Source organism: Vidua chalybeata, chromosome 3, assembly GCF_026979565.1.
Source record: "Vidua chalybeata isolate OUT-0048 chromosome 3, bVidCha1 merged haplotype, whole genome shotgun sequence".
Classification (NCBI taxonomy): Eukaryota; Metazoa; Chordata; class Aves; order Passeriformes; family Viduidae; genus Vidua; species Vidua chalybeata.
The window spans coordinates 19515497-19541835 of record NC_071532.1 but is presented as its reverse complement, the minus strand read 5'-3'; the positions used below and the strand labels follow the sequence as shown (position 1 = coordinate 19541835).

Sequence of the window (26339 nt, the reverse complement as noted above, 5' to 3'; positions counted from 1 at the left end):
CCATTTTTTCTTGAGCACATTGAACTGACTTACTCTGTACTGACAGCCTTACATGTACAATTAACTCCTTCAAATCAGCTGGCAAAAGCTGATGGAAAGCACTGTCATAAAAGACCTGGCATAACCAGTGACCCAGCCATCTGACCAGCCTGACTGTGTGATGACAGTGAAAAATAGTCCTGCTGAGAAAAAGAGCATCATCCTCTGGTGGCTACACGGTGATGAAGAGGCTCCGAGAAGGGCTCAATATATGCTCTGCTTGACGTTTCATCAGCCTGCCACCTCAAAGATGGATGTTTTTATAAGAGTGCCCAGCAGGATGCTAGCACAGCACTGAACTGCATGTTTGGGCTGTGGCTGAGATAATTTATGCAGAGTTGCTACAGAAAAGAGGAGCAGGACAGCCTGTCACACCCCACAGATGCATATCTTATCCTACAGAGACACATGAAGGGCTGCATTCCCAGGTTTGTATGCACCACATCTCCAGAGGTAAAAGCTACTGGATTTAGCCTTCTCACAGTAAGGCATCAGGGGACCTGATTGTCACACATTAGCTTGCAAGGGTGGTTATGAGAAGTATTAATGGAAACCTTCCTCATTCCTACTGCTAACCTGTCTGGCTAAGGTCCCCTGTGATGATAATAAAAATGGAGTTTCTCATGGCATTAGTAATTTCTTTACATTTGGTGAGTTTTGACTGGTAAAGGCATAAAAATAAACAAGACACAATACAGAGAAACAGTAGGTAACAATTTGCTCTGTACACATTTTCACTGAAAATGTCACTGTAAGAACTGTATAATCAAGGCACAAATAAGCCAAGAGCACAGAATAAATCAAACAGCCTTCTTACTGTAACTTATATGAGTTGTACTTGTTGAACTGTAAAGAGTGTACTGAACATTAAAGAATGGATCACCTGCAGTTAGCTAAATTGTTTTTCTGCTGACGATACAGTTCCACATGGTGTGGTGATACAAAGGCAAGAGGATAGTAAAAGAAGTAGAAAGAGGAGGAAAGAACACAGCTCTCCAAGAGAATGAAATGCATAAACTAGAGGAAAGGCAACTCAGGTAAGAAATTCAGTTGTGAGTGATGGTTCCCCTCTTCAAGTGCAGGGGGAACTCAAAGATTTTAATCTATTCAGTGATTTCAAGGTTAGAACCTATAAAGGTCCTTCTTGTGGCACAAAACAGGGGCATAATTTTCAGGTAGCACTTGAAGATGGTCTCAATAGCTCACTGAATCTTTTGGCACCTAAATTGCAAACGAATCTCGGTTCAGATGGAGTCCCCTTTCACAGTCTGTTAATGCACAACTTCCAAAGGTGCTGTGACCATGTGAACTGCAGTAAGCACTGGAGCAACAGGCAAAATGAACCAGACTTCTAGACCGATGTATGTGTTATGGAAAGAGATTCAAGAAAACCACATCGCCTACTTCAGCTGAATGCTGCATTGCACTAATTGTGTGCTTTTGGGTTCAAGCTAGTGAGCACACAGTTCTGATGCTCTGTCAAATGCATTCATGTAGTGATAATGCATTTGTAATCTGTATCATTTATACTATGTCACACAGTAATGTAAAAAACAGAAATTGACCTCAAAATCTACATCGTTAGGAAGCACAGGAAAGATTCATCTAAATTAGTTCTGTGAAGCTTAAGAGTGGTCTGAAAGTATGCCATCTGGAAAATAAGTCTTATAAATGTACTTAGCTTGTCATTTCCCCCAGCTATGTAAGATTTCTGTGTGAGTTTCATAACATAATACTTGCTATTTTTGAGGTGTTTAGGGGAGTCAAGGAAAAGTAAAGGAAACAAGTGGATTACTATTTAAGGGTAAGTAATAAAATTTGAATATAGTATTCAGGACGGCATGACTAGAGGATGTACTTCCATGTACGCTACTAGCTGAAGGCACTAAGCATTAAATTGAATTTTCAGTGTCTGTAATTTCTCCTAGAATTTTGTATTGTTCAACTCCAGTCTATGAGTCATATGGTTTTAGTAGATCTTATTTCATATTTAGCACCTGTATGCATAAGTTTCATGAAAAGCTCATACAGAATTTCATTATATGTAAGGAATATATTACTATCTAAATTCTGGTGCTCCACATAGGATCTTGTAATTTCTATTTGATTTAAAGGTGTCAGGAAACAGGAAAAAATTCTGAAGTGACTACTTTTCCTGAAGTACTAAAGAAAGCAAAACCCATCCTCTGAAGCAGTTTCTGACTCCTAGATCACAGCTGTTTTCATACACCATCATGTGTAGAATGGAAGACCTCTTATAAAGCATCCCTAATTTGATTGGGATTACATAAACCTATGGCACCACCTAGCTGCAAACACCTGGGGTTTATTATTTTTTCATTTCAAACTCACCATTTTAATTTCACTAGCACTTAATTAAGAAGGAGGATATGTATTTATTACAAATGTACTTATCTGATCTATGGTTCCCCAAACCTGCTCCAAGTCTTCTGCGTGTTCTGGATTATCTTACCGGTTTGTTATAGGATGGTGCCTTAGTGCTGATCTACAGGCACTGACTTGGAAAGAACTTGAAAAACTTGGGAGTTCTTGGAAAGAACTCAGCTGTCTTGGGCTCATGTCAAAATACAACCCTGAGCTGAGATCCTAACTGTATTTCCTGCTTCTGAACTAGAACACTTCCTGAAGTTATTTCATAAAATTGTGTTATCACCCTAAAGAGAATAAAAAATTAGGAAACTAAAACTAATCACCAAGAAAATATACTTATTTTAGAGGAATTACAGAAATTACAGGAATCTACAGGAATTACAGTAGGAATTATAGACACACTTTGGACAAAAAAAAAAGCTGACAAATTAGTGTACCAAACTGCCTCTGCTTTTCTGTAGCTTCTCAAAAACATGAAAAGTATTTTTTTTTCAATAAAAATAAACAGTTTTTTCAAGTTTATATGAAAAATGAAACAAGAAATTACACAACATCCTCAATATAGATGTCAAAAGGAATATTCTTACTTTATACAGATGGGTATTTTGTCTATTTTCTTTAAAAATATAGTCATTTCTATGTTGATCTAAGCCAATATGTCTTCATTCTGTTTCCTAGGATGTTTGTTACAGCCATTGAACAAAATCAAAGACCTTGTAATTTGGTCAGCTCCACAGAGCAGTCTGGAGACACATTAAATGTATTAATATCTTTATTTCTTTATATGTTTCCCAGAAACCTTGGCATAAAAGAAGTAGAATATGACATTTACAAAATGAGTATTTTATGAACTTGGTGGCCTTTGATACACTTACATTTAGAAAAGGTGCTTGAGTTGTAATGGAAAAGTCTTCATGACTGAGTGATCATTATACTATTAATAGTTATATTTAGTGAAAGAACAGCAGGCTGATGTTTTTCTTTGTTGCTGTTCATCTCATGCAGAGTTTAGAAAAATGTCTTTGAGAAAAATGCAGTACATGCTTAAGAGAACAGAAAATACCTTGGGTGTGTTTTTTTCCTTAGAGATGGCATTTTAGACGCGTCAGCTTCCTTGTCTCTTTGCAATATGCACAGAAGATTCGCTCGCGCTATTGCCCAGAATTACTTAGCCTTATAAACTGTACACATGCTTCTTTCTGTACTCTTATCAAAAGTCTTGTAGAAAAGTCAAAATGACAGATATAGCACAGTCAGCCATGCTTTCTCAGCATGCAGCTATCTCCTTCACATGTCCTCTGGCTGGTACTTCAGAAGATTTATTTTAGAAGCTGAAGGAAGGAAAAGCAGGTGAAAAGGAGATCATAGTACCAGAACCTCCATTCTCATTCTCCATGACTCAGAGAGTGATACCACAGACATGAACAAAATGCAAACTTTCTCCCACAGAAAGTTTTATATTAGCAATTAACCGGAGTCCTATAAAATTTTTACTAAGCACACTGATGTTTTTGCAGTACAGCAAGGTGAGCTGTTTGAAACAAAGAGGTAACACTACTCTGCGTTTCATTGTTTCCAATGAATTGGAAACTTAGGTGCTGATTTCCCTTAACTGCACTGTACACAAAGGCTTCCCGAAAGCTTAGGGAAGCTACTGAATCCTTCTTAATGCAAGAGTGCATTCTGACAGCTCTGGGCAGCTCTGGACTCCTGCCTCCTCAGGCCAGAGAAGCAATGTGCCGGAGCATCCTAAAAAACAGTATAGTTGAGGAAAAGGGTAAGGGGAAACATGTCATGTCACTCCCTTCTTTTCCTTGCACTCTGTGTTGTTAGAAATTACTTTGATATTTAATTTCTTCCACACTGCTTTACCAGAATCTCCTTTAATTAAAAAAAAAAAAAAAATCCAAGGAAACAAACAAACAAACAAAACAAAAACAAAAACAAACTAACAAACAAACAAAACCACAAAAACTCAAAACCCAAAGGAAAAACTTACAAAATAGATACTTGGCCATGAGAGTTGGGAACAGATTCTGAGATTCCGTAATTTTGAATCTTGGTTAGAGGCAGACACTGCCCAAAATGTCAGAGTACACTCCCCATTGAAAAGAGCAACAGGACCTAAATATTAGTTTGCTCTAGAATTCTTAATCTGATGAACAAGAATTTTTTTTTTTTCCTCAAGTCTCTAAAACAATAAAAATTCCTTCTGGTTAGAGTTTGTTTTCATATGGATATTATAAAAGAATCAAATAATTGCTTATATTGATCAGTAATTAAATTATTTAAAATTAAAGTCTTTAATTATTTAGTTTAATAGGACAGATTTTAAGAGATAAATTTGCTGGCACACAGGCATACAGTATACTGAATAGAAAGGATTTTTTTCCTATTTAAAAAAATGAAAAGTGATTTACTCATGGAAGTAAGATAACTGTTATTTCCTTTCTGTATTTACTCCTGCAGCACCTTACCTGACACAATTTCTGATGAGTTTCTGATGAGTTTGGATAGCCCTTATCCAAATTGGGTCATTTACATCCCAATCAAGGGGACAAATCCATAAGGATGACCTTTGATGATAAGAATTGCAAGAATATTGGGAATAAGAATTTTGTGAGGAGGAAATCTTTGACCAGAAAAGAAAGCTATGCTTTGGAAATCCAAAAAATTAAAGTAGAAAATTTGTTGGAAAACATTAATGTGCAGTGTTTACAAAAATAAATGGGAAAAGTGTTGCTTATTTACATAAAGACTAATGAAAGTGGTGCTGCTATGTACAAGGATAGTATGGACTGAAGATAACTGATATATGAGCAGGCAGTCAGTTGCTCTCTGTTCTACATACACATTCTTATGGAAAGTGTGCTAAGGATAAGATTATGAATAGGGAAGAATAGATATAGAAACTGCATATTCAGCAGGGAAATAGCTGATCCCAAGCTGGTGGCAAAGTTATTTAAAATGCTATCCATTCTAGTCTTAAATGGTTCCATGAGATTTGAGAATAGGTTATTTATATTTTCTATATAAAAAGGGAGTAGTAGTGTGATTCAGACAACTGATCTGTTAGTGTGATCTCAGCTCATTAAGCACTATGTAAAAAGAACAGAAAGAAAAGGCATAGAAAGAAATGGCTAGTGGAGTTTTCCTTGATCTGTCTTCTGACTTCCCTGGTTAAATATTTTCACCAATAATACTGGCTCTGTAATCTGATGCTCCGATGAAATTTGTTGCATACACTTTGCAGTGATTAACAAACCATAGGAGATATTGAATAATAGAAAAAAGAAGAAAAAACTGGATTAGCATGGGGTCCTAAGTACCAGAAATGTGATTAAATTAAATCACAGAAAACACCAGGTCATACTTTTATATTATACATCATCACACATACAACATTTCTTAGTGATGAAATGACAGAAGATCCTGTGTTAACTAGTTAGTCATAGCCTGTCTAATACTAATGACATGATACAGTCTTCAAAAGGAAAAAAAATACTTTTTGGGACTATATGAGAAGAAATATTTCTAGCAGTCAATGTCTTGAGAAAGAATGTTTTTTACTATATAAGGCAAAGTTTGGACTTAAGTTTTTGGAAGGAGGTATCTTTGAATGAATCTCTAACCAGTTACCAAGGTGAAGAAGAGGATTTTCTTCTTTCTTAATGCTGGAAAATGTGCAAGAAAATTACTGGGTTATGTAGAAAGCTGATCAAAATATGTGCCATATCTAATGGCATTGAGAGTTTATAGCCCTGTTGTGCAACTGGGCCTCCAGGACTCACTGTCAACAGTATCAAAAAAAAAAAAGAAGAGGAAATATGTGGCAGGAAAAACTACAAACACACAACATTTAAAGTGTCACTACAGACATGAACAGACCAAATACTCTCTCAAGGCACCCAGCTTTAAAGACCAAAGACAACATATTCAAATGAGACAAAGGTCAGAATGTTTCATTCAATCCTATAGCTCTGTTTTATCCTGTTAAATCCTCTGTTTTTAACAGAGTCTTAATTTGGTATTTTGCTTGCCTATTAATTACCTTATAATTAAGGAAAAGTTCTATATTAGAATTTTCTATGCCAGATAAGTGTTTTGATAGCACAAACACACTACATGGAAGTAACAGTCACTATTAGTTAGTGATTACAGAAGGTGGTGCTACTCCAGTTGGGCAGAAATACAGCAATTATCACCAGATCCTGCAGGTTTGGAGGTCACTCTTTTTTTTTTTTTTTTTTCCATTTATGTCACCCCCCTACTTCCCTTGGCCTTCTCTCATCATGGATCTTCCTAAATCACAGCTACATTCTTCATGATAGGTACTGAGTCCTCTGATATGGGCATAAAGTTCTATAGCACAAAGATTTCAGTATGACTTTCCCTGTAACAGGATTTTAGCAGGATTTGCTCTGCTCTTGCTTGGATCTTTCTTCTCTGTGGGAGTTCTGTGTGCTGCTACCACCAACCAAGAGGTCAGTATCTTTCTGCTTCCTCAGAATATGTCCAGATAGCTACTCAAAGTACAAGTCCACAGATTAAGGTCCTGCAGGCTGATGTGCTATAGTAGGTCTAGACTGCAAGGTCATTAGATCACATTACTAATGTAGGGAGTGAAGGATGAAGACACTGACATTCTGTTCCCTGCCCTGGACTCTCACACATCTAGCTGTTGGAGCAGTGAAGCATTAGGATGCAACTTGGCTCTGTGACAGTGCTTTGGCAGTTTCTCTTCAACATTACTTATTCATCACCCCTAGGAGCTAAATAAATGAATGGCACACTTGACAAGTGGGCCAGGGACTGGAGGATCCCACATGCCAGGTCATAATGATGAGAGCAGGCAGCAGCAAGCACTGCAGTAAAATTAAAGTATTCCTAGTTCATATCCTTAATGAGGATCATTTGGTGTATGTTACAGCTATTTTGTCACTCCTTCCAAAACTATGCTAGCAGCACAAGAAGCACAATTCAACAATTCCTGGGCTAGCAGTCAAGTGGTAGTTCCAGAAGCAGCAAAATTGAATCAGAGTATTGCTGCATGCACACAAATTATCTTAGCTAGGATGCAGGTGCTGTGGCATTATGTCTGTGCATCTCTTGATGTGATCTGATCTGATCTGGTAGCTCTGCACATCCAGGCAGTGTACCCTGTGATTGTATCTACTCCATTAGCTTCAGCTTAGCAGGGTCCTGGCCCTGCTGTGTTGTGCAGTATAGATAGTTCTCTAGCTTGTAAAGAGTAGAGTTTCTCCTTGGAAACCCTGCTGACACCACAAGCTGCTTTTCAAGCCAGTTATCTTTCTTAAGATGTGTAAACTGAAAAAGGAGTTCCTCTGGACTGCTGAGAAATGATACATAGAGTTACTTTTGTATTTGTCTCAAAAAAACATATTGTTCAAAATTCAGTACTGAAGGAGTAATCTGAACTAAGTATGTTTCATATTCTTCATTACTTTGTCAACTATTAAAAAAGTATAATGAAACTCATAGAAGCGAGTGAATATAAAAGAAATTAGGTTATTATAATGAAATGTGAGAATTTGATTAGACTGTTTAAATCATGATACCTTAGAAAACTTAGTGTAAAGAAGGGAACCAGTAAGGAAGATATTTTGTTTAGTAACAGTCCTTTTTGCTGTTACTAACTGTCATTGAGACTGGTATACATATTATAACAAAAGATATGCCAGGGAAAGTCAAATTTCCAGACTGGAATTAATGTTCCAAGTGCGGTCTTCTGAAATTACAGGTAATGAGATTATAAACAATCCCTTTTACCCAAGGCAGGGTTGTACACAAGCAAAAAATCCAGATAGAAGAGATATCACTTTTTCAGGTGACAGTAGTGGGACATCACAGGATTGCAATTAGAATTCTTAACCAGTGAAATGCATGAATCTTTCAGACAGCAAGGCTGAAAGCTATCTGACCTGCAGATACTTGCAGTGAGTTTTAATTTTTTTTTTCTGTGACTATGACTATCTGTTTCTGCTCATTAATAGATCCCCACATGATAACACATTTCTCTCATTCCCCCAGATCAAATGCAAAGCAAGTAGATGTGAGGGAAGGAATTTAAAGGAGAAAATAGAAAATTAGAAATAAGGAGGCTAGAAAAGGAGATGGACAGCAGGACAAATGGGCAAGAAGTCCTGAGAGGAATTTAAGAGAATGGAAAAGAAGACACATACAAATTGAGAAAGACATGTATGTAAGGGAATGATTTACGAGTGTGCAGAGATGGATGCCAAAACTGGTACTATTTGTTTTGCCTCAAAGTACTTGGTTTTACAACTTTAAGATACGGATTGGCTGTTGAGGGGAATACCCTATAACTCTGATATTAAAATAAAATAAAGGGGAATATTGTTATCCAAGAGGATAGATTCGGTTGTCCAGCGTTGGGAATTTCAGCTAATTCCCTCTGTAGCTTGAGACTGATTGTCTTTCTTGTACCTATTTCCTTTGTGTCTTAGGACACAAAGGAACCCTCACTGTTTTTCAGAGGGTACTATGTTGCACTGCGGAGACAGCTGAAGCTATGTGGAGAAATCAATCTCTTGTCAAAACACACTGGAATTTTAACAGAACAATTAAAATTAATTGAAAACATGCAAAATCATTTTAGAAACTTCAAGGTTATGTTTGGGAGTTTGGCTCCAGGTCTCTTGACTGTAGTTGTCTTTTTCAACATATATCTGAAATTTAAAGTAAATATGAAAATCAGATATCTCAGTCCCACTTCTCTGCCTTGGTATTGTTCTCTACTTTTTATCTTCATTTTCTGCCATTCTGTGTTCAGAGTGCTCAGCTTTCCTCATGGGTATCTCACGAGTGCTGCATGTGGAGATGAAGGACTTGCACAACTGCAAGATGCAGAATGTCAGGCCAGTACTGCCAAACTTTGTTGGATGCTTTTTGGAACAGGAAGATTTCATCAAGACAAAGCTATTTTATTCTTTTAGAGGAAAAAACAAAATTGAAAAGAACAGCAACATAAAACCCCTTGACTCAAAGTGTCAAGCTTTAAAAAAAAGTAAAGGTGTTCCACTGGCTAAGATGGAAAGATTTTTCAGGGAAAAAGAGCCCATTCAGGTCAGCATCAAATTAGCCTGTTCCACCTTTGTGCTTTGTTTTATAATTAATTTTCTTTACACACACAGCATTTGAAGTTGAAATAACTGGCTCAGGAGAGCAGATTTCCAAGGCTGGGATTGCAATGAATACTTCACCATCCATGAGGAAATAGAAGTACAGTAGTGTGTCCAGCATGCCTTTTTCCCATGAAATAAATAACCCGTTCTCATTTCCCCACAACTGAGTATTTCAGAGGCCCAGTGATCAACCAGCCACAAGGGCTGAGCAGCTACCACTGTAGTGAGAGAAAGGCTTTAGAAGAACAACTATGACAAAAAATAAAGCCTCGCCCTCTCCAATGCAGTGGGCCATGGCTGTCAAAACCTTTGAAACCTCCTGCCTGATGGCTTCTCTGAGGTTAGTCTGAATGCCATTATTCAGACACCACAAATACTTCTCAAGGGCTTGATTTTCTGTTACCTTAGAGGTTATTTGTAATCACTGATGTGAAAATGAGTAGCAGGAATTAGGAGGGCAAAATTCTCTTCTTCTCTAGGCCTACTTTTCCACCACCTAAGTGATTAAACAGTGCATAACAAAGTAATGATCCTCATTCCAAAAACTCAAATTCTTCCAAGGCATTGTCACATTTTCACCTTTTTTTTGTGGAAACACAACTTAGAATCTGGCAATACTGAAAACACTGGGAAGAGAAGATGAGAGAATGGAGAGAATACGCAAACAACTCCTTTCTATTTTCTTTTACAACACCATAGCCAAAGATGTCAAAGAGGGAAACAGTGAGATTTGGTTTATAGAATCACAATTCTTTACTGTGATTTGTAAGAACTCAAAAGAACTGAAATGACAAAGAGAAATTAAAGTGTGATGCTAAATCTGGAAGTGACTTAACGGCATCTGGAAAAGTAAAGTCTTTGATATAAGCATCTAGAAAAAAAAATGTCAACAGCCCAAAAAGATGCCCTGATATTTTTTGTTTTGTTGTTTTGGGGGTTTCTTTTGATTGGTTGGTTGGGGTTTTTTTTGTTGTTGTTGTTTGTTTGTTTGTTAGTTTATTGTTGGGGTTTTTTTAATTTTGTTTTGTTCCAGTTTTTTGCCTTTTGATTTTTTAACATGGTAAATATCTTTGGATAAAAATCTAACTTTCTCAGAGTGAATTTTTGTTACAGATTCACTTATCTTGGTCAGATGCTTAGCAGACTGGAAATAATTTTTTTTTACAGCAATATAAGCCAAGAAACAAGCAGAAAAAAAAAGTCATCTCCCAGGGAAACTAAAAATCTGGCTATAAACACTACTACCTAGTTTTGAAAGGCACAATGCAAGGCAGGTATACTTCAGAGCCTTAATGGAACTTAATTGATTTCCAAGTCACATAAAACTCTTCCATCACAAGAAAGTCTTCAATGTCTGTGATCTTGCTTATTGTTTTGTTGGGATTTGGAGAAGGTTTTTTGTTGTTATTGATAAAACAACTTGCTTTGATGCAAATTAAATGAGAAATACTAATCATATTTCATCAGATCATATGCCCAGCTGTTTAACTAAATTAATTGCTGTTCCAAATACAGGACTAGCTCCAAGAGAGCAAGACAATGCCAGCATTGGAAATTTTTTTTTCTTTTTTTTTCCATAATGCTTAAGGACCAATGTTTCTCCTGGAGAAGTGAAGACATAATTCCTTCTCTTAGAGTAGATGAAGACCAAAAGCCTGGATCTGCACTTGAAGGAAAATGGAGGACCATGATTTCTTTTGTCCAAAATACCACAGAATTCTCAGTATTGAGAATCATCTTTCTGACCCTGTGCCTTACTACTGGGGTGTCAGTTGTGCTGCTACATAGAGAACCATCACATACAACCAGTAGAGTTAACTTCAGACCATAAAGTTAAGCAGGATTGCTTTAACATGGAAGGGAGCAATAGGAGTTACTTGTGTGATGAGAGGGCAGATTATCAGAAGTAGAGGTCATCTGTAGGAAAGGAAAAAAGTCTCCTGGTGTTTCTTAACTCAGGTACCTCCTTTTACCATGCCCTTAAATTCTGTCAAATACAAAAAAAATGTAGGCATGCTAACAGATTAAATGTAATCCTACACCTGGAGCTGCCTGGGGCAGAAGAAGCCCATCTAGAGTTCGGTTAAGACAATGCACAAATTTGTCTAAATTTTCCTTTGGTTATGTCTATGTGAATCTGATCAGATGGGGTTGTCCTGTGACCCTACATTCATTCTTCTCACAGTACACAGGCATTAAACCCAATAAGCACACAGTTAGATCAGCAAAAGTGTTATCAGCTCATGAACAGCCTGTTTACAAGGAATGTTGAGTAAGGGTGGAACTGTGCAGTCCTGCTCGAGATAAAGAGAAGTTCTGCAGCTGTTCTGCACACAACTCCCTGATTAAAAAAAAAAAAAAAAAAAGAGCCCAACCCAACAAAGGGCTAAATTGTGCAATAATGAAGGTGGGATGTTGATATTTCATATAAAGGAAGGAAGCCGAGAGAGAAGGGTATGGTCATGCATAAATTATAAGGTCAAACTCACATCAAAAATCCTTTCCTCCCTCCTTCCCTCTCTCTCTCTCTCAAAAATCTTTCCCTCTCTCCCTCCCTCCCTTCCTTTCTCTTTTCTTTCCTCTCTCTCTTCCTCTTTCCTTTTCTCCCTTTCTGCCCTTCTTTTCTTTCTTCTTCTTTGCCCTTTTCTAATTATATCAACCTCTGCTTTTTATGCATTTAATTCCCTTAATCCCCTTGTTGTGTGGCTTTGCAAAAGCATGGAAGAGTAAATATATTCTTTCTTTTAATGTGTAGGATCAGTTGGATTTCTCAGTATTATACAGCCCTTTACTCTGGATACTGCTAGATACTGCTCAAACAGAGAATGCAAACAATTTCAACACTAGGTTTAGCAATATTAAATTTCCAGTTTTTCTTTTCTCATGATTGTGAGCAGAAAAGATTAATGATATCAAAGGAAATGCAGCAAAGGAGGATGAGGGAAGAGAGAGTTTCTCCAGCACATGGAAGGTAAGGAGGAAAAGGAGAAGACAGCATTGACACATATTTTCTAACCAGCATGGCTGGTTCCATACCAATTATTTTCAGACCAATTTGTTCTGATTTCTTCTGCATCTGTGCGAGTGCATCTGTTTTTGTGGCAGCCTTGGCAGTGGTATTTACCAAACCCTTGTTTGTAAGTCTGTGTGCTTTGCAACACATGCTTTTTAATTCCATGGAAGCAGCATGTTCTAGAGAACTGCAGATGTTATTTTGTGTCAACTACCAGGAGGAAATACTAGGAAGGCTCTCATGGCTCTTTGTATGTAATGAGGAACGCAAATTAACAGAAACCTCTGCCGTATCAGCTCCCTAGGATTTCTTAAGTGTGGACAAGAATTATGCAGTGGTGTGTTTTGAACTGTAAAATGCCGTGATGATCCTGAGTAACAGTGAGACATTCTAACGTAGTCATTTGTACCTCACCTGTGCCCTGAAGTTTGACATTGAATCTCTTTGTAGTAGTTTCTTTTAAGAAGGGCCTATGCTGTTCACAAGCAACAAATGAGGAGAGGGATATGTTCTGTTGTTCTGCTCTTGCAATAGATAGACAAAACAGTGAATATGTTTTGCAAGTTTTGCTATTTCATGCTCAGTTTGCAGGAAGCTGGACATGGAGGCTTTCCCTTGGCTTACACTCATGCAGTCTTTCCTAACAGCAGTCCCAGCATGAGTCCTGACCATGTTCCAGCTCCACGTGAGGACACGATGAGGTCTTCCACTTTGCCCTGGTTTCTGTTCAGGCACGTAGCCCAAAGTTTCAGAAAGGTGTTGAGTAACTCTTGATGGATGCCTTTTTTCTACAGTGAGGTAATTGTGATTCAGTGTGGCAGAAGCATCCAGCTCACAGTCTGAACTCTCTCTTGAGACTTTTAAGTCATTATTATTTTATTAGTAACATATCTCTAAAACTTTGTTCAGTGCTTATTTGAAGCATTGGAACATTGGAAGTAGTCCAGTACTTTGCATTTTTATATTGTTTTGGCTTACGCTCCCGGGAAGAGGATATTGAGAGGACTCTGCCCTTCAATTGCCCATGTGGGTTTAATACCCCTTGGCAGGCACCCAGACCTTTACAAACAGCACAGTGCAGAGTCTTTTGGGGAAAGTTAGCTAGTCCCTGGGTGTGTATGAGTGCTGAGAGGTATTAAGTGTGAATTCAGCAAAATCTTGAAACAAATAAACAGGTAAATAAGACAGGGCTAATCTAGGACCCCTGGAAGTCAGAATGGAAGGCAACAGCAAGAAGAGCAGGAAATGTCTTCTTTTGGAATTTGGACTAAATAATTACCTTGTGCCAAAGATAAGTGAATGTCTTCATGACGCCTAGAAGACAACCGAAACACCAGAGGCAAGAGTTTGCTTTGCCTAAATGTCTCAAGCCTCACTAGAGTGGTCTGCAGTTAGAAGCAGATAGACATTATCTTGCCAGGATAGAACGTCACACCCAACTTTGGTTACAATGCAAGGGTGTGACACCACACAGCATCTTGGAGTAGATACACAAACCTCAAACCCTTAATTATTTTCTGACTATTAGTCCTTTGGATAGCTGGTGAAAAAAATCAAAGAAATCAAACCTCCAGCTGCTGTCTTAGGTGCTTACTCTTCATGACTTGTGACATGCCATGACACAACATGACAGTGCCCCAGTGAAGTGAAACTAAATCATATCTTATGCAGATGCTCTTATTTCATTACACTTATTTCATGGCTTCATTTAATGCTGGGCAAGTATTTCTGAAAACCAGCAGTAGATATTCCTGAGAGTAAAAGTTTGCCTTTCGAGGTGTAAAGCTAATTTTATGCTGGTTTAATGAAACATGCCTAAAACCTGAAAACTGAAAAAAATATAAGGCTTCAAGTATGCAAAGGTAATTAATTTCTTAACTTTCCAGATATGCTGAGCATCACCATATTCAACTAGACTGCAGATTCTGATGAAGCAAGCAATAATTTTTTTTCTCTTGATGAGTTTATAACAAATGTTCATCTTTATTCATTGAACATTTAATTAAACCTCTTTTGCAACTGAGAAGTTCACTGAATTGAACAATTATTACATTTAATATGAAGCTAAAGTGCCTTCTGTATTTCAACTGTCATTATCACTTACTCCTCAAATAAATCCAGAAAGTCCTTTAATTACAGTTATTCCAGTTCTACAGGGAGAAGTGATGCTTCATATAGCTACTGTAAATGTCAACATCAAACTTGTTTCTGCACCTTTTGAAAATTGTAATTTGAACCAATATTTTGTCTACTGTTTTGGTCTGTGTATACGTTACCTGGACATCACACTGGCGGACATGGCTTCAGACTGGATATTTAGCCACACTGTAGATCGGTCAAGTCTGTATTTCTTTTCAAATGGCTTAAGCTTTGGGGGGAAAAAATAGAAATAAGGTATTAAGTTTTCTTGTTAGTCTGTATCTAAAGACTAAATAAAGTTTAAAGCCTAGAGTGAATTGGACAGAAGAAGGGGTTTTGCTATTACAGAGCAAAAATTTAAGTATAACCTGACTAAACAATTTAATCTGTACCAGCACACATAACTTTGGAAATAATGGCTGACACAAGCAATAGTTACTCAAACATCAACAAGTAATGCACAGGTCAAACACTAAAGGATTAAGACTGTGCAGAGAATTGCTAATGTGTTTTCAGTCAGTAGTTGCAAATGAAATACCCCTGACACAGCAATTTTGCAATGGAAAACAAAATTCTTTTAGAATGGAAGTGTGATCATACAGTAGCATGGTGTATAAAATTGTGAGTTTTTCTCTTCACAACTGCACAGTTCTAAGACTGAGAGCAATAAAAGTAATTTAGGGGATCACATGTCTTTTGGAAGCATAGCTGACATGACTCAGGGAAGACAATCCAGGGAAAATTTGGGCACCCTGCCAAACACTCCTTTCAGGTGTAAAGTATGTTCAGAACAAGTGGCTCCAGCTCAGCTTGGCAATGGGTGACCATGTTCTGCAGACCTTCACCTGGAGATGGACATCAGGATACTGGACTTTTCATCATGAGCCCCTTGTCTGTGAAACACTGAGAGCGTGGGAAAAACTATATAAGGCAGGAAAACTGTAATATTACTTTCTTATGCTCCATAACATCCATTATGCCTCATTTAGTCACTATGCCTATCTTCTGACAAGGTTGTACAGATTTTACTTGAGACTGGTGCTGACTAGAGGAGTTGTTTCTACAACAGATGTTCCCCAAATAATGATATTCATGATTTCCAGTCCTCTGTCAGCCTTGCTGGGGTACCTATCTGGCGTGCATGCCCTTCCCAATGCACACGTTTCCCTTGAAGGCAGCCAGCAGTCAGAGCTCAGGCTCCACACCTGGCTTTTGGAGGGCTGAGGTGAGGGTGGGGAACGGCAGAGAGCAAAGGCTGTTAGTGCAGGTTTGCTGCTGAGGGTTGTGGGGCTTGGATGTCCTGGTTTTGTTTTGTTTTTTTTTTTTTTTTTTTTTTTTGCATAGGAGGAATTTAGGGAAGTGAAAGTGCCACAGATGGTGACAGGCCTTTGAGGGGAAACTGTATGACGAGTGGCTGAGGTCACTTGGTCTGATCAGCCTGGAGGACGCTGAGGGGAGACCTCATCACTTTCCTCGTGAGGAGAAACAGAGAAGCGGGGCAGACACTGATCTCTTCTCTATGACAGTGACAGACCTTGAGGCATTAAGCTGTGTCAGATGAGGTTTAGGCTGGATATTAGGAAACGGTTCTTCACCCAGAGGGTGGTTGGGCCCTGGAACAGGCTCCTCAGGGAAGTGGTCGTGGCACCAAGCCTGTTTGAATTCTAGAGGCAATGCTTGGGCACATGGGGTGACTATTGGGGATGATCCTATGCAGGGCTAAGAGTTAGACTCGATGATCCTTGTGGGTCTCTATCAACTCAGAATATTCAGTGATTCTGTGAACTGCCCGAGACCGCTGCCCCGGAGTACACAGCGGTGCCGAGGGACCTTGCGGGACACCTTCCTCCTGCCCTCGGGCCCGTTCGCCTGAGGAGAGCGAACTACAACTCCCGGCGTGCAGCACGGCCCACGCCGCCGGCCGCCGCTCCGATTGGCTGCCTCCCCCCGCCCTCCCCCAGTGACGGCGCGGGGCTGGCGGCGGCGCCCCCCGCGCGCTGGGGCAGGGGAGCCGCATGGCGGCGGCGGCGTGGGGGCGGCTCCTGCGGGGGGCGCGCGGGGCGGCCTCGCGCCGCGCCTGCAGCAGCGGGGCGCGCGCCAGGGCCGCCTCGGCCGCCGCGCAGGTGAGGCGGGCCCGGGGGGTCCGGCGGGGCCGCGGGGCGGGGCGGGTTCGCGGCCGGCGGGGGGCGCGGGGGAGGTGAACCGTGCCGTGCGTTTGGGAGTTTGAGTGCCGGGCCGGTGCCTCGTCCCTAGGAAAATGTGTTTCGTGGAGGGGGCGCTCTGGTAACCGTGGCGACGCCTGGCGGGGCGACCAGGGGTCTTGGGCACCGCGGGCGGGGGCTGCCAGCGCGTTCCAGAGAAACGCAACCTGTCCATAGAATTTTGCAACGTATCCCGGACCGACCGGTGGTTTTGTGCGTTGAACGTGACCTGATTATCTATAGGGGGGGAGGGAAGAGTCAACATGTAGTAATACATAATGCTATGTCCTTCTTTTGTTGAAATGTCACACTTACTTTGGAAGTGCTTGGGGCACTCGGTCTCATGGACCGAGCAGGTCCTGTGCTCCTGCCCAGCCAAAGGAGAGATTGCACAACGCTCTTTGATCAGTCTGGGTCAAAACCCGAGTGGTTTGTCAGCTTTCGGTGGTTGTGCTCCGATGGTCATGCGAACTTCGCACTGAACCTGTTTGTTCTAGTGCTGCCGCGCAGTCAACTCAGGAGTTGCCCTGATACAGCTTCTCCCTGTTTAACTTTCCATCCCTCGGGTGGATTCGGTCTCTTTGTGTCCTAATGCAAAAGAAAAAGCTACGCGGAAAGGCAAAGGTTCTGTAACTGTCTAGCAGAAATAGGGCATGGCACACAGAGCAATCCCAGCTGAGACATGATTTATTGAGTTACTTGCAATTGCATGGCTGGCTTTAACAAACAGAAAATAAGCTAAAGCTACTAGTGACAGACTCCATGTCGCCAGAATTGAATGCATTCACTGCCACTTACTTATTTACAGGAAACCAAATGGATTCGTGTGTTGCTTTATTGAATGCTTACTTGACTCCGAAAACTAGAAAGGTTATTGAATTTGTTTTGTGTGGTTGTTTTCCTAGGCCATAAACATTTTTATAAATTGTGATCAGAATTACTTTTCACTACTTCCTTTACATTGGGTAGCTGTAACAAACATTCAGGAGTAATTTTGAGGGAGCTTGATTACAACATCCATCTGAAAGCCCTACCTCCCTTAGGGGCAAAAAGCCATGGTAGCTGGAAGATTGGGCTGGGGGATACACATTTGTGGCATAGTAAATATTAGAAGTGTGCCAGGGCACTGGCTCTATCCTGCAGGGCTTGAGAAGCGAGCTAGTGTAAAAAACAAAGGCACTGCAGACTTAGCAGCTATACAGTGATAATATACTCATTTCTCCTTTCTCTTCTCAGTTTCTCCTGAGATTCATCTGTAGAGAGAAGCAATTAGCATTGCAGCCATAGGGGACAGTGAAATGTGCTTTCAAATGAGAGAACATTCAGACATTCAAGACATTTGTGAATACCGCTTGACTGTCTTCTGTTCTGGAGCTGCAAGTATTCATGGGTTCTGTTTAGTTTCCTGAGGTTTTGGGGAGGAGGTGTGTACAAAGGGGAGACGAGAGCACTAGACTATATTTCAGTCCCCTTTAAAATGGTCATTCCAGCTATGGAAGGAAGAACTCTGTAATTCAGGCAGTTCAAGAGACAACTGGGAGGCTGTGTCCACAGCCATCCACTTGAAGTCTTTTGGTTGGGTTGCAAACAGTGGGGTCAGTACCGCTGTTGTACTTGTGGTGCATGACAAACAATTTACTTGTTTGAATCTTGGTTTTTGACATACAGTTGTCAGTCTCAGAGGTGTGCACAGAGTAGAGTTCTTTTTCTAAGGCTAGAACAGGGCATGAAGCTATAGGCACTCTGAAAGTAGCATTTCCACAATTTGTTGTGTGCATTTCTTTGGATTTTTCTTGACTAGTTCACAGTTAACAAAGTTCGATGCCATCCTGCCATCTTGTTCCCATGATAATACATGTCCAGATTGTATTCTTGAACAAAAATGATCAGGTAGGATGACCTATTTCTACTACAAAACTGGAAATCAGCATGTTTTTTAAAATTCTGCTTTAGATGTATCATGTCCAGTAAGGGTCTTGATACAAAGTTTCACTTCATCTTTTTCCATCTGCTCTTGCAGATCCTGTAATCCAAACGCAGCCACCTGAAAATTTCTGTGGCCACAATGAAGTCTTCAGTGCTGGGATAAAGTGGAGAGTCCAGCTTGCCTAGAAAGACCTCACATGGCCCTAATTCTCAGCCAGTCGTGTCTCAAAGGCTCTGTGTGTTGCTGCTGTTTTGTGGGTAGCCGGTGGCAGTCCCTAGGCAGTGCTCTCCATGCCAGTACCCACAGGCATAGCCTGCTGTTTGGGGTCAGCTGTTGGGCAGCAGCTGCTGAGCCCTCAGAAAAACATTTGTCTTGGACTTCTCAGCTCAGACCTCATTCTGGCACCTGGCCTACTTAGACCCATTTCAACCTCTGCGGTTGTCTGAGTTCCAGGTTGAACCAAGGACATTATGTCACCACTTTCCTACAGACTAAGATGCTAAAGGTGAGGCATGAAAGAGAAGAGCTCTTGCTGAGTTGTGTCTGTGACACTGCAACATTGTTAGGTTTGTTAGGTGCTACACTGAGACAGCAATGCTGTGCATAAACTCAGCGGGATTGTAGGAACTTGAAGAGCCAGTGGATGCAGGAGCAGCACTAACAGTGTCATGGATACACAGGTTGTGGTAGTCCCTGAGGCCCATGCAGAAGTCTTTGCAAGCGTAACTCTTTTATAATGCATAAATATCACTGGGGAAGAAGTGAAGTTGGAAGAGTAGAGCAAGGATAGTACTTGATCTTCAGCTTGATTAGTAGATAAGAATTCTGTTGTCTGCCCCCTTGTGTTTAACTGAGCCTTTCTAGTATCTGTCAGTTTGTGGTGTTCCTGGTAGTTACTGATACCTCTGCTGACAGCTTCCAATTTTGCTGCATTGTTAGAAGAGTTCTCCTGGAAATCATAGGTGAATTGTTGGGTCTGAAGGGTTGACAGCTTGTCAAAATATAGCTGCTAGGTGCAGTCATCTAAACTCTCATTCTTTCAGTACTAGTATAGAACATGTGATTGACAGCCCAGAGAATGAACCTGTTTTTTTCATGGATCAGATAAAGCACACTGTGTGACAGGGCATACTCCTCCCATGTGCAGAAGTGTCTCCTGTCAGCTATAGAGAGAGGGGAGTGGGGACTTGTGAATTATAGACATCCCTTTTGAGTGGAAAAGTAATTGGGCATTGATATGTTAAAATACCAGCAACCATCCACTTTTTCTTACTTCAGGAAACTGAATAACTCTTTTCCTGTAGTCTGGGAACTGTAGCAGGCTTTTGCTTTCTTCCTGTTCCAATAGCTCTCACAAAGGCTGCAAGTGACAAGGTTCAACCTCAACCTGTTCTTCCCCTTCAGAGAATCCTACTTACACAACAACCTGAGGGAATGCTTCATCCTTGCCCTGAGTTACCAGGAAGGCATCTGAGTTTTCATCTCTGATAATTGGCCTTTTCTGTGGTATTGATAAAAATATGAGCTGGTGCTGGGTGCAGTAGCAGTTTTGGTAGTACAGGATCCACCTCTGCTGGAGTTCAAGCTGATGGGTATCAGCTATTATGGTTTATGGGTATCTCCTAATTCCTCTGTGCTGAAATCTAATTGGTCAGAAACTGAATAGGTTAAAAATTCCATCTCCTGTCATTCTTCCCTCCCAGACAAACCCATTTCTATACACAACAAGAAAATGACGGAAAGAACTTCTAGTAGCTGTGTAAAACATTTTTCTTTTCCCTGTTCTAAAACCCACCACTTTGCAGCAAGAGTTAGTTATTTCCAATAGAAACTTTTAAGTTTATTGAGACCAATCTATTGCTGAGTGCCTTTTAATGCTGCTTCTTTACAGTTCACTTTAGAGTAATTAATGAAGGGCAGTATTATTCCTCTTACTTTAGCTACCTTACCTATAGCAGCCATGCAGATGGATGACAGAACAGCAACAGAACTGGTCTTCTGTGTCCCACTCCAGTGGGGCCTCCTTCCTGGAAATTATTTTAAGCATATTACTGTCTTTGAAAGTATGCAGTTTTGTCTTTCATTGCATAAAAGTATTAAAGTGTCCCTTATTTGCCCCTACCTTCCTTCCAGGGAGGACAACTTTTCCCTTCTTTTCCTCCCTGTAATGCACACTCTACAACTGAGAGGCAAGAGGTTTGTACTGTTCTGTCTTCAAGTGGAGTGGTAAGGAAGCCCAATTCTCAAAAAGTTGCAAAAAATCATTGCTGGGAAAGAAACAGGAGAGGAGAGCTCCCACAAGAGGGGCTCAGGTAATTTTAATAAACCTGGGAGTGCTTTCCCTCTCAAATGTGAACACCTTTGCAAAAATAATAGGAAGAAGAACATCAGATATCCAGCCAGGCCAGAAAGCAGCATAGTTTTCGAGAAAAACACACTTTTTTTTGTGTTGTGTTTTTTCTGTTTTTGTGTTCTGTTTTTTCTGATTTTTTCTTAAATCTGTGTTTGGCAGATTTAAGATATCCTTAGATTTAGTCTGTTCAGGGTTGAATTTTCTGACTGAGGAAGATGAAGAAATGAAGTCTGGATATTTACTTGGGCTCTTTCAGTTAACCTGGTTTGTATTTGGAGAAACACTTACTTAAAATAAGTGGAACAGAGCCAGCATTTCTGTCAAAGCAATGGATTCCCAACTTGAGATTTTTTTGGTAACATAAAGCTCTACAGCAACCCACACACTCCTAGGCTGGAGCATTTTCCCCGGGTGTTTAAAAACCAGCTGTCTTGTTCTGCGTGCTGCAAGAAGGGGAGGTGAAGGAGAGTGTGTGAGCAGTGGGTGTGGCTGCACTTTTGATGATGCAGGAAGGGAAGGCCGAGTCTTGGCAGGGCTGGCCTTGCACTCCATATGCCTCTGCTGTTGCAGTCCCTGAAACTGAAAGGGATTGCTTTCTTCCGGCAAAAAAGCAATTCCGTGGAAGCTACTACTGCAGTTTTATCAGGGGTTAAACGGATGTTTTCTGGGCTTTGAAACAGCCACTTTGTATCTCCCTTGTCTCCTCTAGCTCCTCACTGCTATGGATGTTCTTAGAGTAACGTCTTCTTATCTTACCACAAAGCTGTTTGGATCAAGTATAGTGGATTGTTCAATGGTTAGGGAAAAGATTGTGCTGCCAAGAATGACTACTCCTGCTTGTAAGTTTATCAGGAGCCTGGTGTTAGCACAGCTGGAAACAAAATTGCTGTGGCTGCTGGTGGCTGAAGTTGGGTCTCTCCCCAGATAACCTTTGCTGTCTGGTTGATTTGATCACTGAGGCTCCTCTATGGCTTCCACCCACCCACAAATGTTTCTTGCAAATGTTTTCACAATAAAATGTTTTGAGGAAGCATACCTGTGTGGTTCAACATTTTAGCTAGCCATTTCTAGATTTCTTGCAAAGGCTGTAGGGAAATCCTGTGCAAGATTAGCTCCTTTGGTTACTAGTGATAACCAGAGCCAGGGAGCTGATGGCTGTGGCTGTGTGTGTTCCTGCCCGGTCCCTTGGCATCATCACATACATTCTGATTTTGGTATGTCTGGAGATTCCATGTCTGTTTTTCACTGGATATGAGTTGTGACTTTTGCTTAGGTAAGCAGTTTAAATATCCACTAAATGTGTAATTTTGTTTGGTTCCTAATTCTACATCTTAAATTTATGTAAAAACTTTATTTAATCCTTTGCCTGCTGCAGCCTATCGAGGCTAGTGAGCACAATTTTAACTTGAGGCACAATTCTGCAGCTGATTCACACATGCACACACACACTAACTTTGTGAACACCATATATACAGAAATGGTTTTGTATGTGCCTTTCCACTAGATATGAAATTTGCTGTTTAATGTCTGTATGAGGTTAACTAACCAGTGAAGGTAGTTCCCTTAATTATTTTGTTTTCTCTGGTTTATTTTGTGATGCTAAGCAGCTGGCCTCATTCATGACTTACCAAATTGACCTCCTATAAAATGGTAATTTAACTCTGATGTAGTAGATGAAAATACTTAGCAGAGTTTGAATTATATTGGTTTTGGATGTTTGTATGCAGTGCCTGAAGCAAGTATCCACCAGCTGATAAAAGTATGTTGGTAAATTCTTGCTTTTCTGCAGTACCGTGATAAGAGCTTATTCAGTTACTGTAAATTTCACTTGAGGTACCAAAATATTTTCCAAAAGTAACAAAGTGGTTTCAGCTGTGCTTTACAGGTATAGAAGAAGAAAGCTGTAACATTGTAATTGGAAAGTCCTGGGCTAAAGGCAGTAAGACTCTCTGCATTTAGACCTTGCTATACATTAACCTTTCTGGCATTGATGGTACTGATATTTTGAAGTTACTTGGTATAAACTTGAACTGTATTTGTTTGCAGCTGTTCTTTGGGATATTTGATACCTAATGCGGTCGTAGAAGCCTAGAATGGTTTGGGTTGGAAGGGACCTTTAAGATCATCTAGTTCTAACCCCCTCCCATGGGATACCTTGCACTAGACCAGCTTGCTCAAAGCCCATCTAGTACTTCCAGGGATGGGTATCCACAGCTTCTCTGGGAAGCCTGTTCCAATGCCTCACCACCCTCACAGGAATTTCTTCCTAAGATCTAAATCTACTCTTTTTCAGTTTAAAACCATTCTCCTTTGTTCTGCCACTACAGACCCTTGTAAGAAGTCCCTCTCCAGCTCTCCTGTAGTCCCCTTTAGGTACTGGAAAGTGAGTCTCCCCAAAGCCATCTATCTCCTCCCCAGGCTGAACAGATCCAGTTCTCTCAGCTGGTTTTCTTAGGAGAGGAGCTCCAGCCATCTGAGCAGCTTTGTGGCCTCATCTGGTCTTGCTCCAGCAGCTCCTCATCCTTCTTATGCCCCCATTCTAGAGGGCAAACACTCATACTTCCTAAAAATTGTGCTGTTCCAGAATGTATTACATTGTGCTTTAAAAAACCCCAAAATTTTAAGTAGAAATCACTTGTAATATTCACTTCATGACAGTTAATAAAGAATTTTTTAAAATTCTGATCTTTTTTATTCAGTTTGAACAGGTGTTCAGAATCACACACTTCTCTTCCAGTTCCACCATGCCCTGCATTATTTGTCATCTTTTAACTGAGACAAGCTTTTTGGAGGTATTCTGTTGTAAGGGTTTAGGCAGGAAGACTTTGTTGGAAATGAAGACAGGTGTCATAAAACATAATTGTACATAGCAATAATTCAGTTTTGCTGTTAACAAGTTGTTAATATTACACATGGAATATGGTAGGAGCACAAGCAGAGATGCAGTTGTTTCATCAGCTTCAGGGTCTCTTGTGCTGAACTGCAGGAAGAGCCCCTTCTCTATAATTTCATTTACCCAAGGGCTGTAGTGAGCGTAGGTGACCCTGGATCATTGATTCTGGGAAGAAACGGGCAGTTGAAGAAAAACACCTTCTATTCTGCACAAAAAGCCTGAAGTACCTGTGGCAAAGACCAGGAAAATTGTAGAAATGGATTAAGGTAGGGTGTGAAACTTAATGAATGGGCACTTTTGACAATTTTCCTTGGGCAGCTGTCTGTGTGGGGAAAAATGGAATAATAATTATCAGTTGAGTTCAAAGTTGATATTTATACAACAAGTTGACTGGGTAACAATTCAAATATTTAACACTTGCTTGTTTTTGTTACAGGAATTACAAAGCTCAGGAAGAGAACGCTTTGTACTAGAACGTGCTGCTCCATTCTCTGCTTTTTTGATGGACAGCTTTGGGCGGCAGCACAATTACTTGCGAATTTCGTTGACTGAGAAATGCAACCTCAGGTGTAAGTGTCTGCTTTTTCTGTTCAAAACACTCCTCTGCACATATTGTGCACAAGCCAAGGTTTGGCTTAGGGTATTATTGCTGTGTTGGCCCTGTGCTGTTTCTTGTCTTCACAAAGTAACAATAAATGACAGATAGAGACTAACTGGGGCTGAGCTACTGGTGGGATGGGAAACCTGGAGCAAGCCTAGGGATCTGCCAGAGACAGGTGGAAGTGACAGATCTTTTATCAGACTTGGTGTGGTTTAGATAATGATGCTTGTGTGTCCAAAGTCACTGTAAGCAGGAGAGCTCATACTTAGGCATTCCCACAATTACTTCTCCAAAGTCTGGTGATAGTCCAGTGCTTGTTGCTTGAACTTGGTGTCTCTGTTTGAATGCAGTTTAGATAGAAGTAAGGTCATCTTTTTATTCAGAGTGGATCCATTGTAATTTTGAGGCACATCAAATTAGTGTTGAGTTTTCCTCTGAAGTAAACCAGGAAATTGTTATAATATTGTAAAATTTTTGCACAGTTGGTGTCATTTGGCATCCATTAAAGACAGCTGCCCTTGGTGCATTTTGCCCATCAATATTAGATTAATTGTTGTGGGTTATTTTTTGCCTCATGTATTTCTGTAACCTTTGTTTCAGGTCAGTATTGTATGCCTGAGGAAGGTGTTCAGCTGACTCCAAAATCAGAGCTACTAACTGCCCAGGAGATAATCACCTTAGCCAGACTGTTTGTGAAAGAAGGTGTGGACAAGATCCGACTGACAGGCGGAGAGCCACTTATCCGTCCCGATGTGGTGGATATTGTGGGTGAGTTCCAAATCAGTACAGGGTGTTTCAGAGTGACTTGGTACATGTTGATCCAATAATTGCTCTTACAGCTATCTACTGACACAGTCTGGCAACCAGAAGAATAATTGCACATTTACTGTGGTGCTTTTTCCCAACATTGTGAAATGCAAGGTGCCTTCCAGAAATTTTCCAGTTCTGCTCTGTTGCTTGCATGGAACTTACATGTCTTTGTATTATACCAGCTGAACTTAGCATTGCTTTTATATACAACATCTACTACAGTAGCTTGCAATAATGGAGCCTGAGGGTGAAAAATCAAGAACTTACATGATCAGGTCCTCACTGGGGAGGAACAAGTGATATGTGCTTACAAACAAAGCAAGCTTTCTCTTTGATTTTTTAGAAGTGTGGTTTTTTGGTGGTTTTGTTTTGCTACCTTGATAACAGATGTCACTTGCTTGTATTTAATAAGAAATGGTGGAAAAACCTGTTTTTAAACTTACTGATGAAGACTGTTACTACAATGGAGGGTAAATTACTGGATAAATTTTAGAAGTTGTCTGTTTTGATCAGTATTGTGTTAAATGGCACTGCGTGGATCTTTTTTCTTGAGTCAGGTGCTTTTTTCCTCTGTCTAAAGTCTCATATCTTGCAGTAGATTTGTGTAGTGGCAATGAATTAGATTAAGGCTGTGTAGGTGGGTGCACTTTGTTGTATTGTAGACAACTGAACTTGTCTGTTTCTGGGCATACACTCTTCTAAGTACTGAAGATAAGAAGAGGTTTATGTGGAAGAAGAAGGTTTTGAAAGAAAAAAAATTGCCTACCAATGCAGTGAGCTTTTGTGCAGAAAACAGTCTCTGCCTC

The 26339-nt window shown here is 40.3% G+C and overlaps 1 protein-coding gene and 1 long non-coding RNA gene across 9 annotated transcripts in view; one reads left to right on the top strand and one right to left on the bottom strand.

Moving 5' to 3' along the window:
* Positions 1–3235: 3235 nt before the first annotated feature.
* LOC128785272 (uncharacterized) lies at positions 3236–16594 on the bottom strand. The gene is made up of 3 exons (XR_008429807.1): positions 16283–16594; positions 14886–14977; positions 3236–3761 (listed from the first exon to the last, which is right to left on the bottom strand). It is a non-coding gene; the product is annotated as an uncharacterized LOC128785272 (long non-coding RNA).
* The window catches only part of MOCS1 (molybdenum cofactor synthesis 1), a 34130-nt gene continuing 20337 nt past the window's right edge, over positions 12547–26339 (top strand). For 2 of the 8 annotated variants that reach the window (XM_053937590.1, XM_053937589.1), the window contains exons 1-3: positions 16786–16871; positions 24559–24691; positions 25324–25491. In XM_053937590.1, coding sequence (XP_053793565.1) covers positions 24625–24691; positions 25324–25491 — 235 coding nt within the window. In that variant the 5' untranslated portion in view covers positions 16786–16871; positions 24559–24624. Of the gene's footprint in view, positions 12568–16763; positions 16872–16947; positions 17032–17084; positions 17163–22138; positions 22503–22529; positions 24389–24558; positions 24692–25323; positions 25492–26339 lie in introns of those variants that run through there. The other 6 variants (XM_053937593.1, XM_053937597.1, XM_053937594.1 and 3 more) reach the window with 6 other exon arrangements.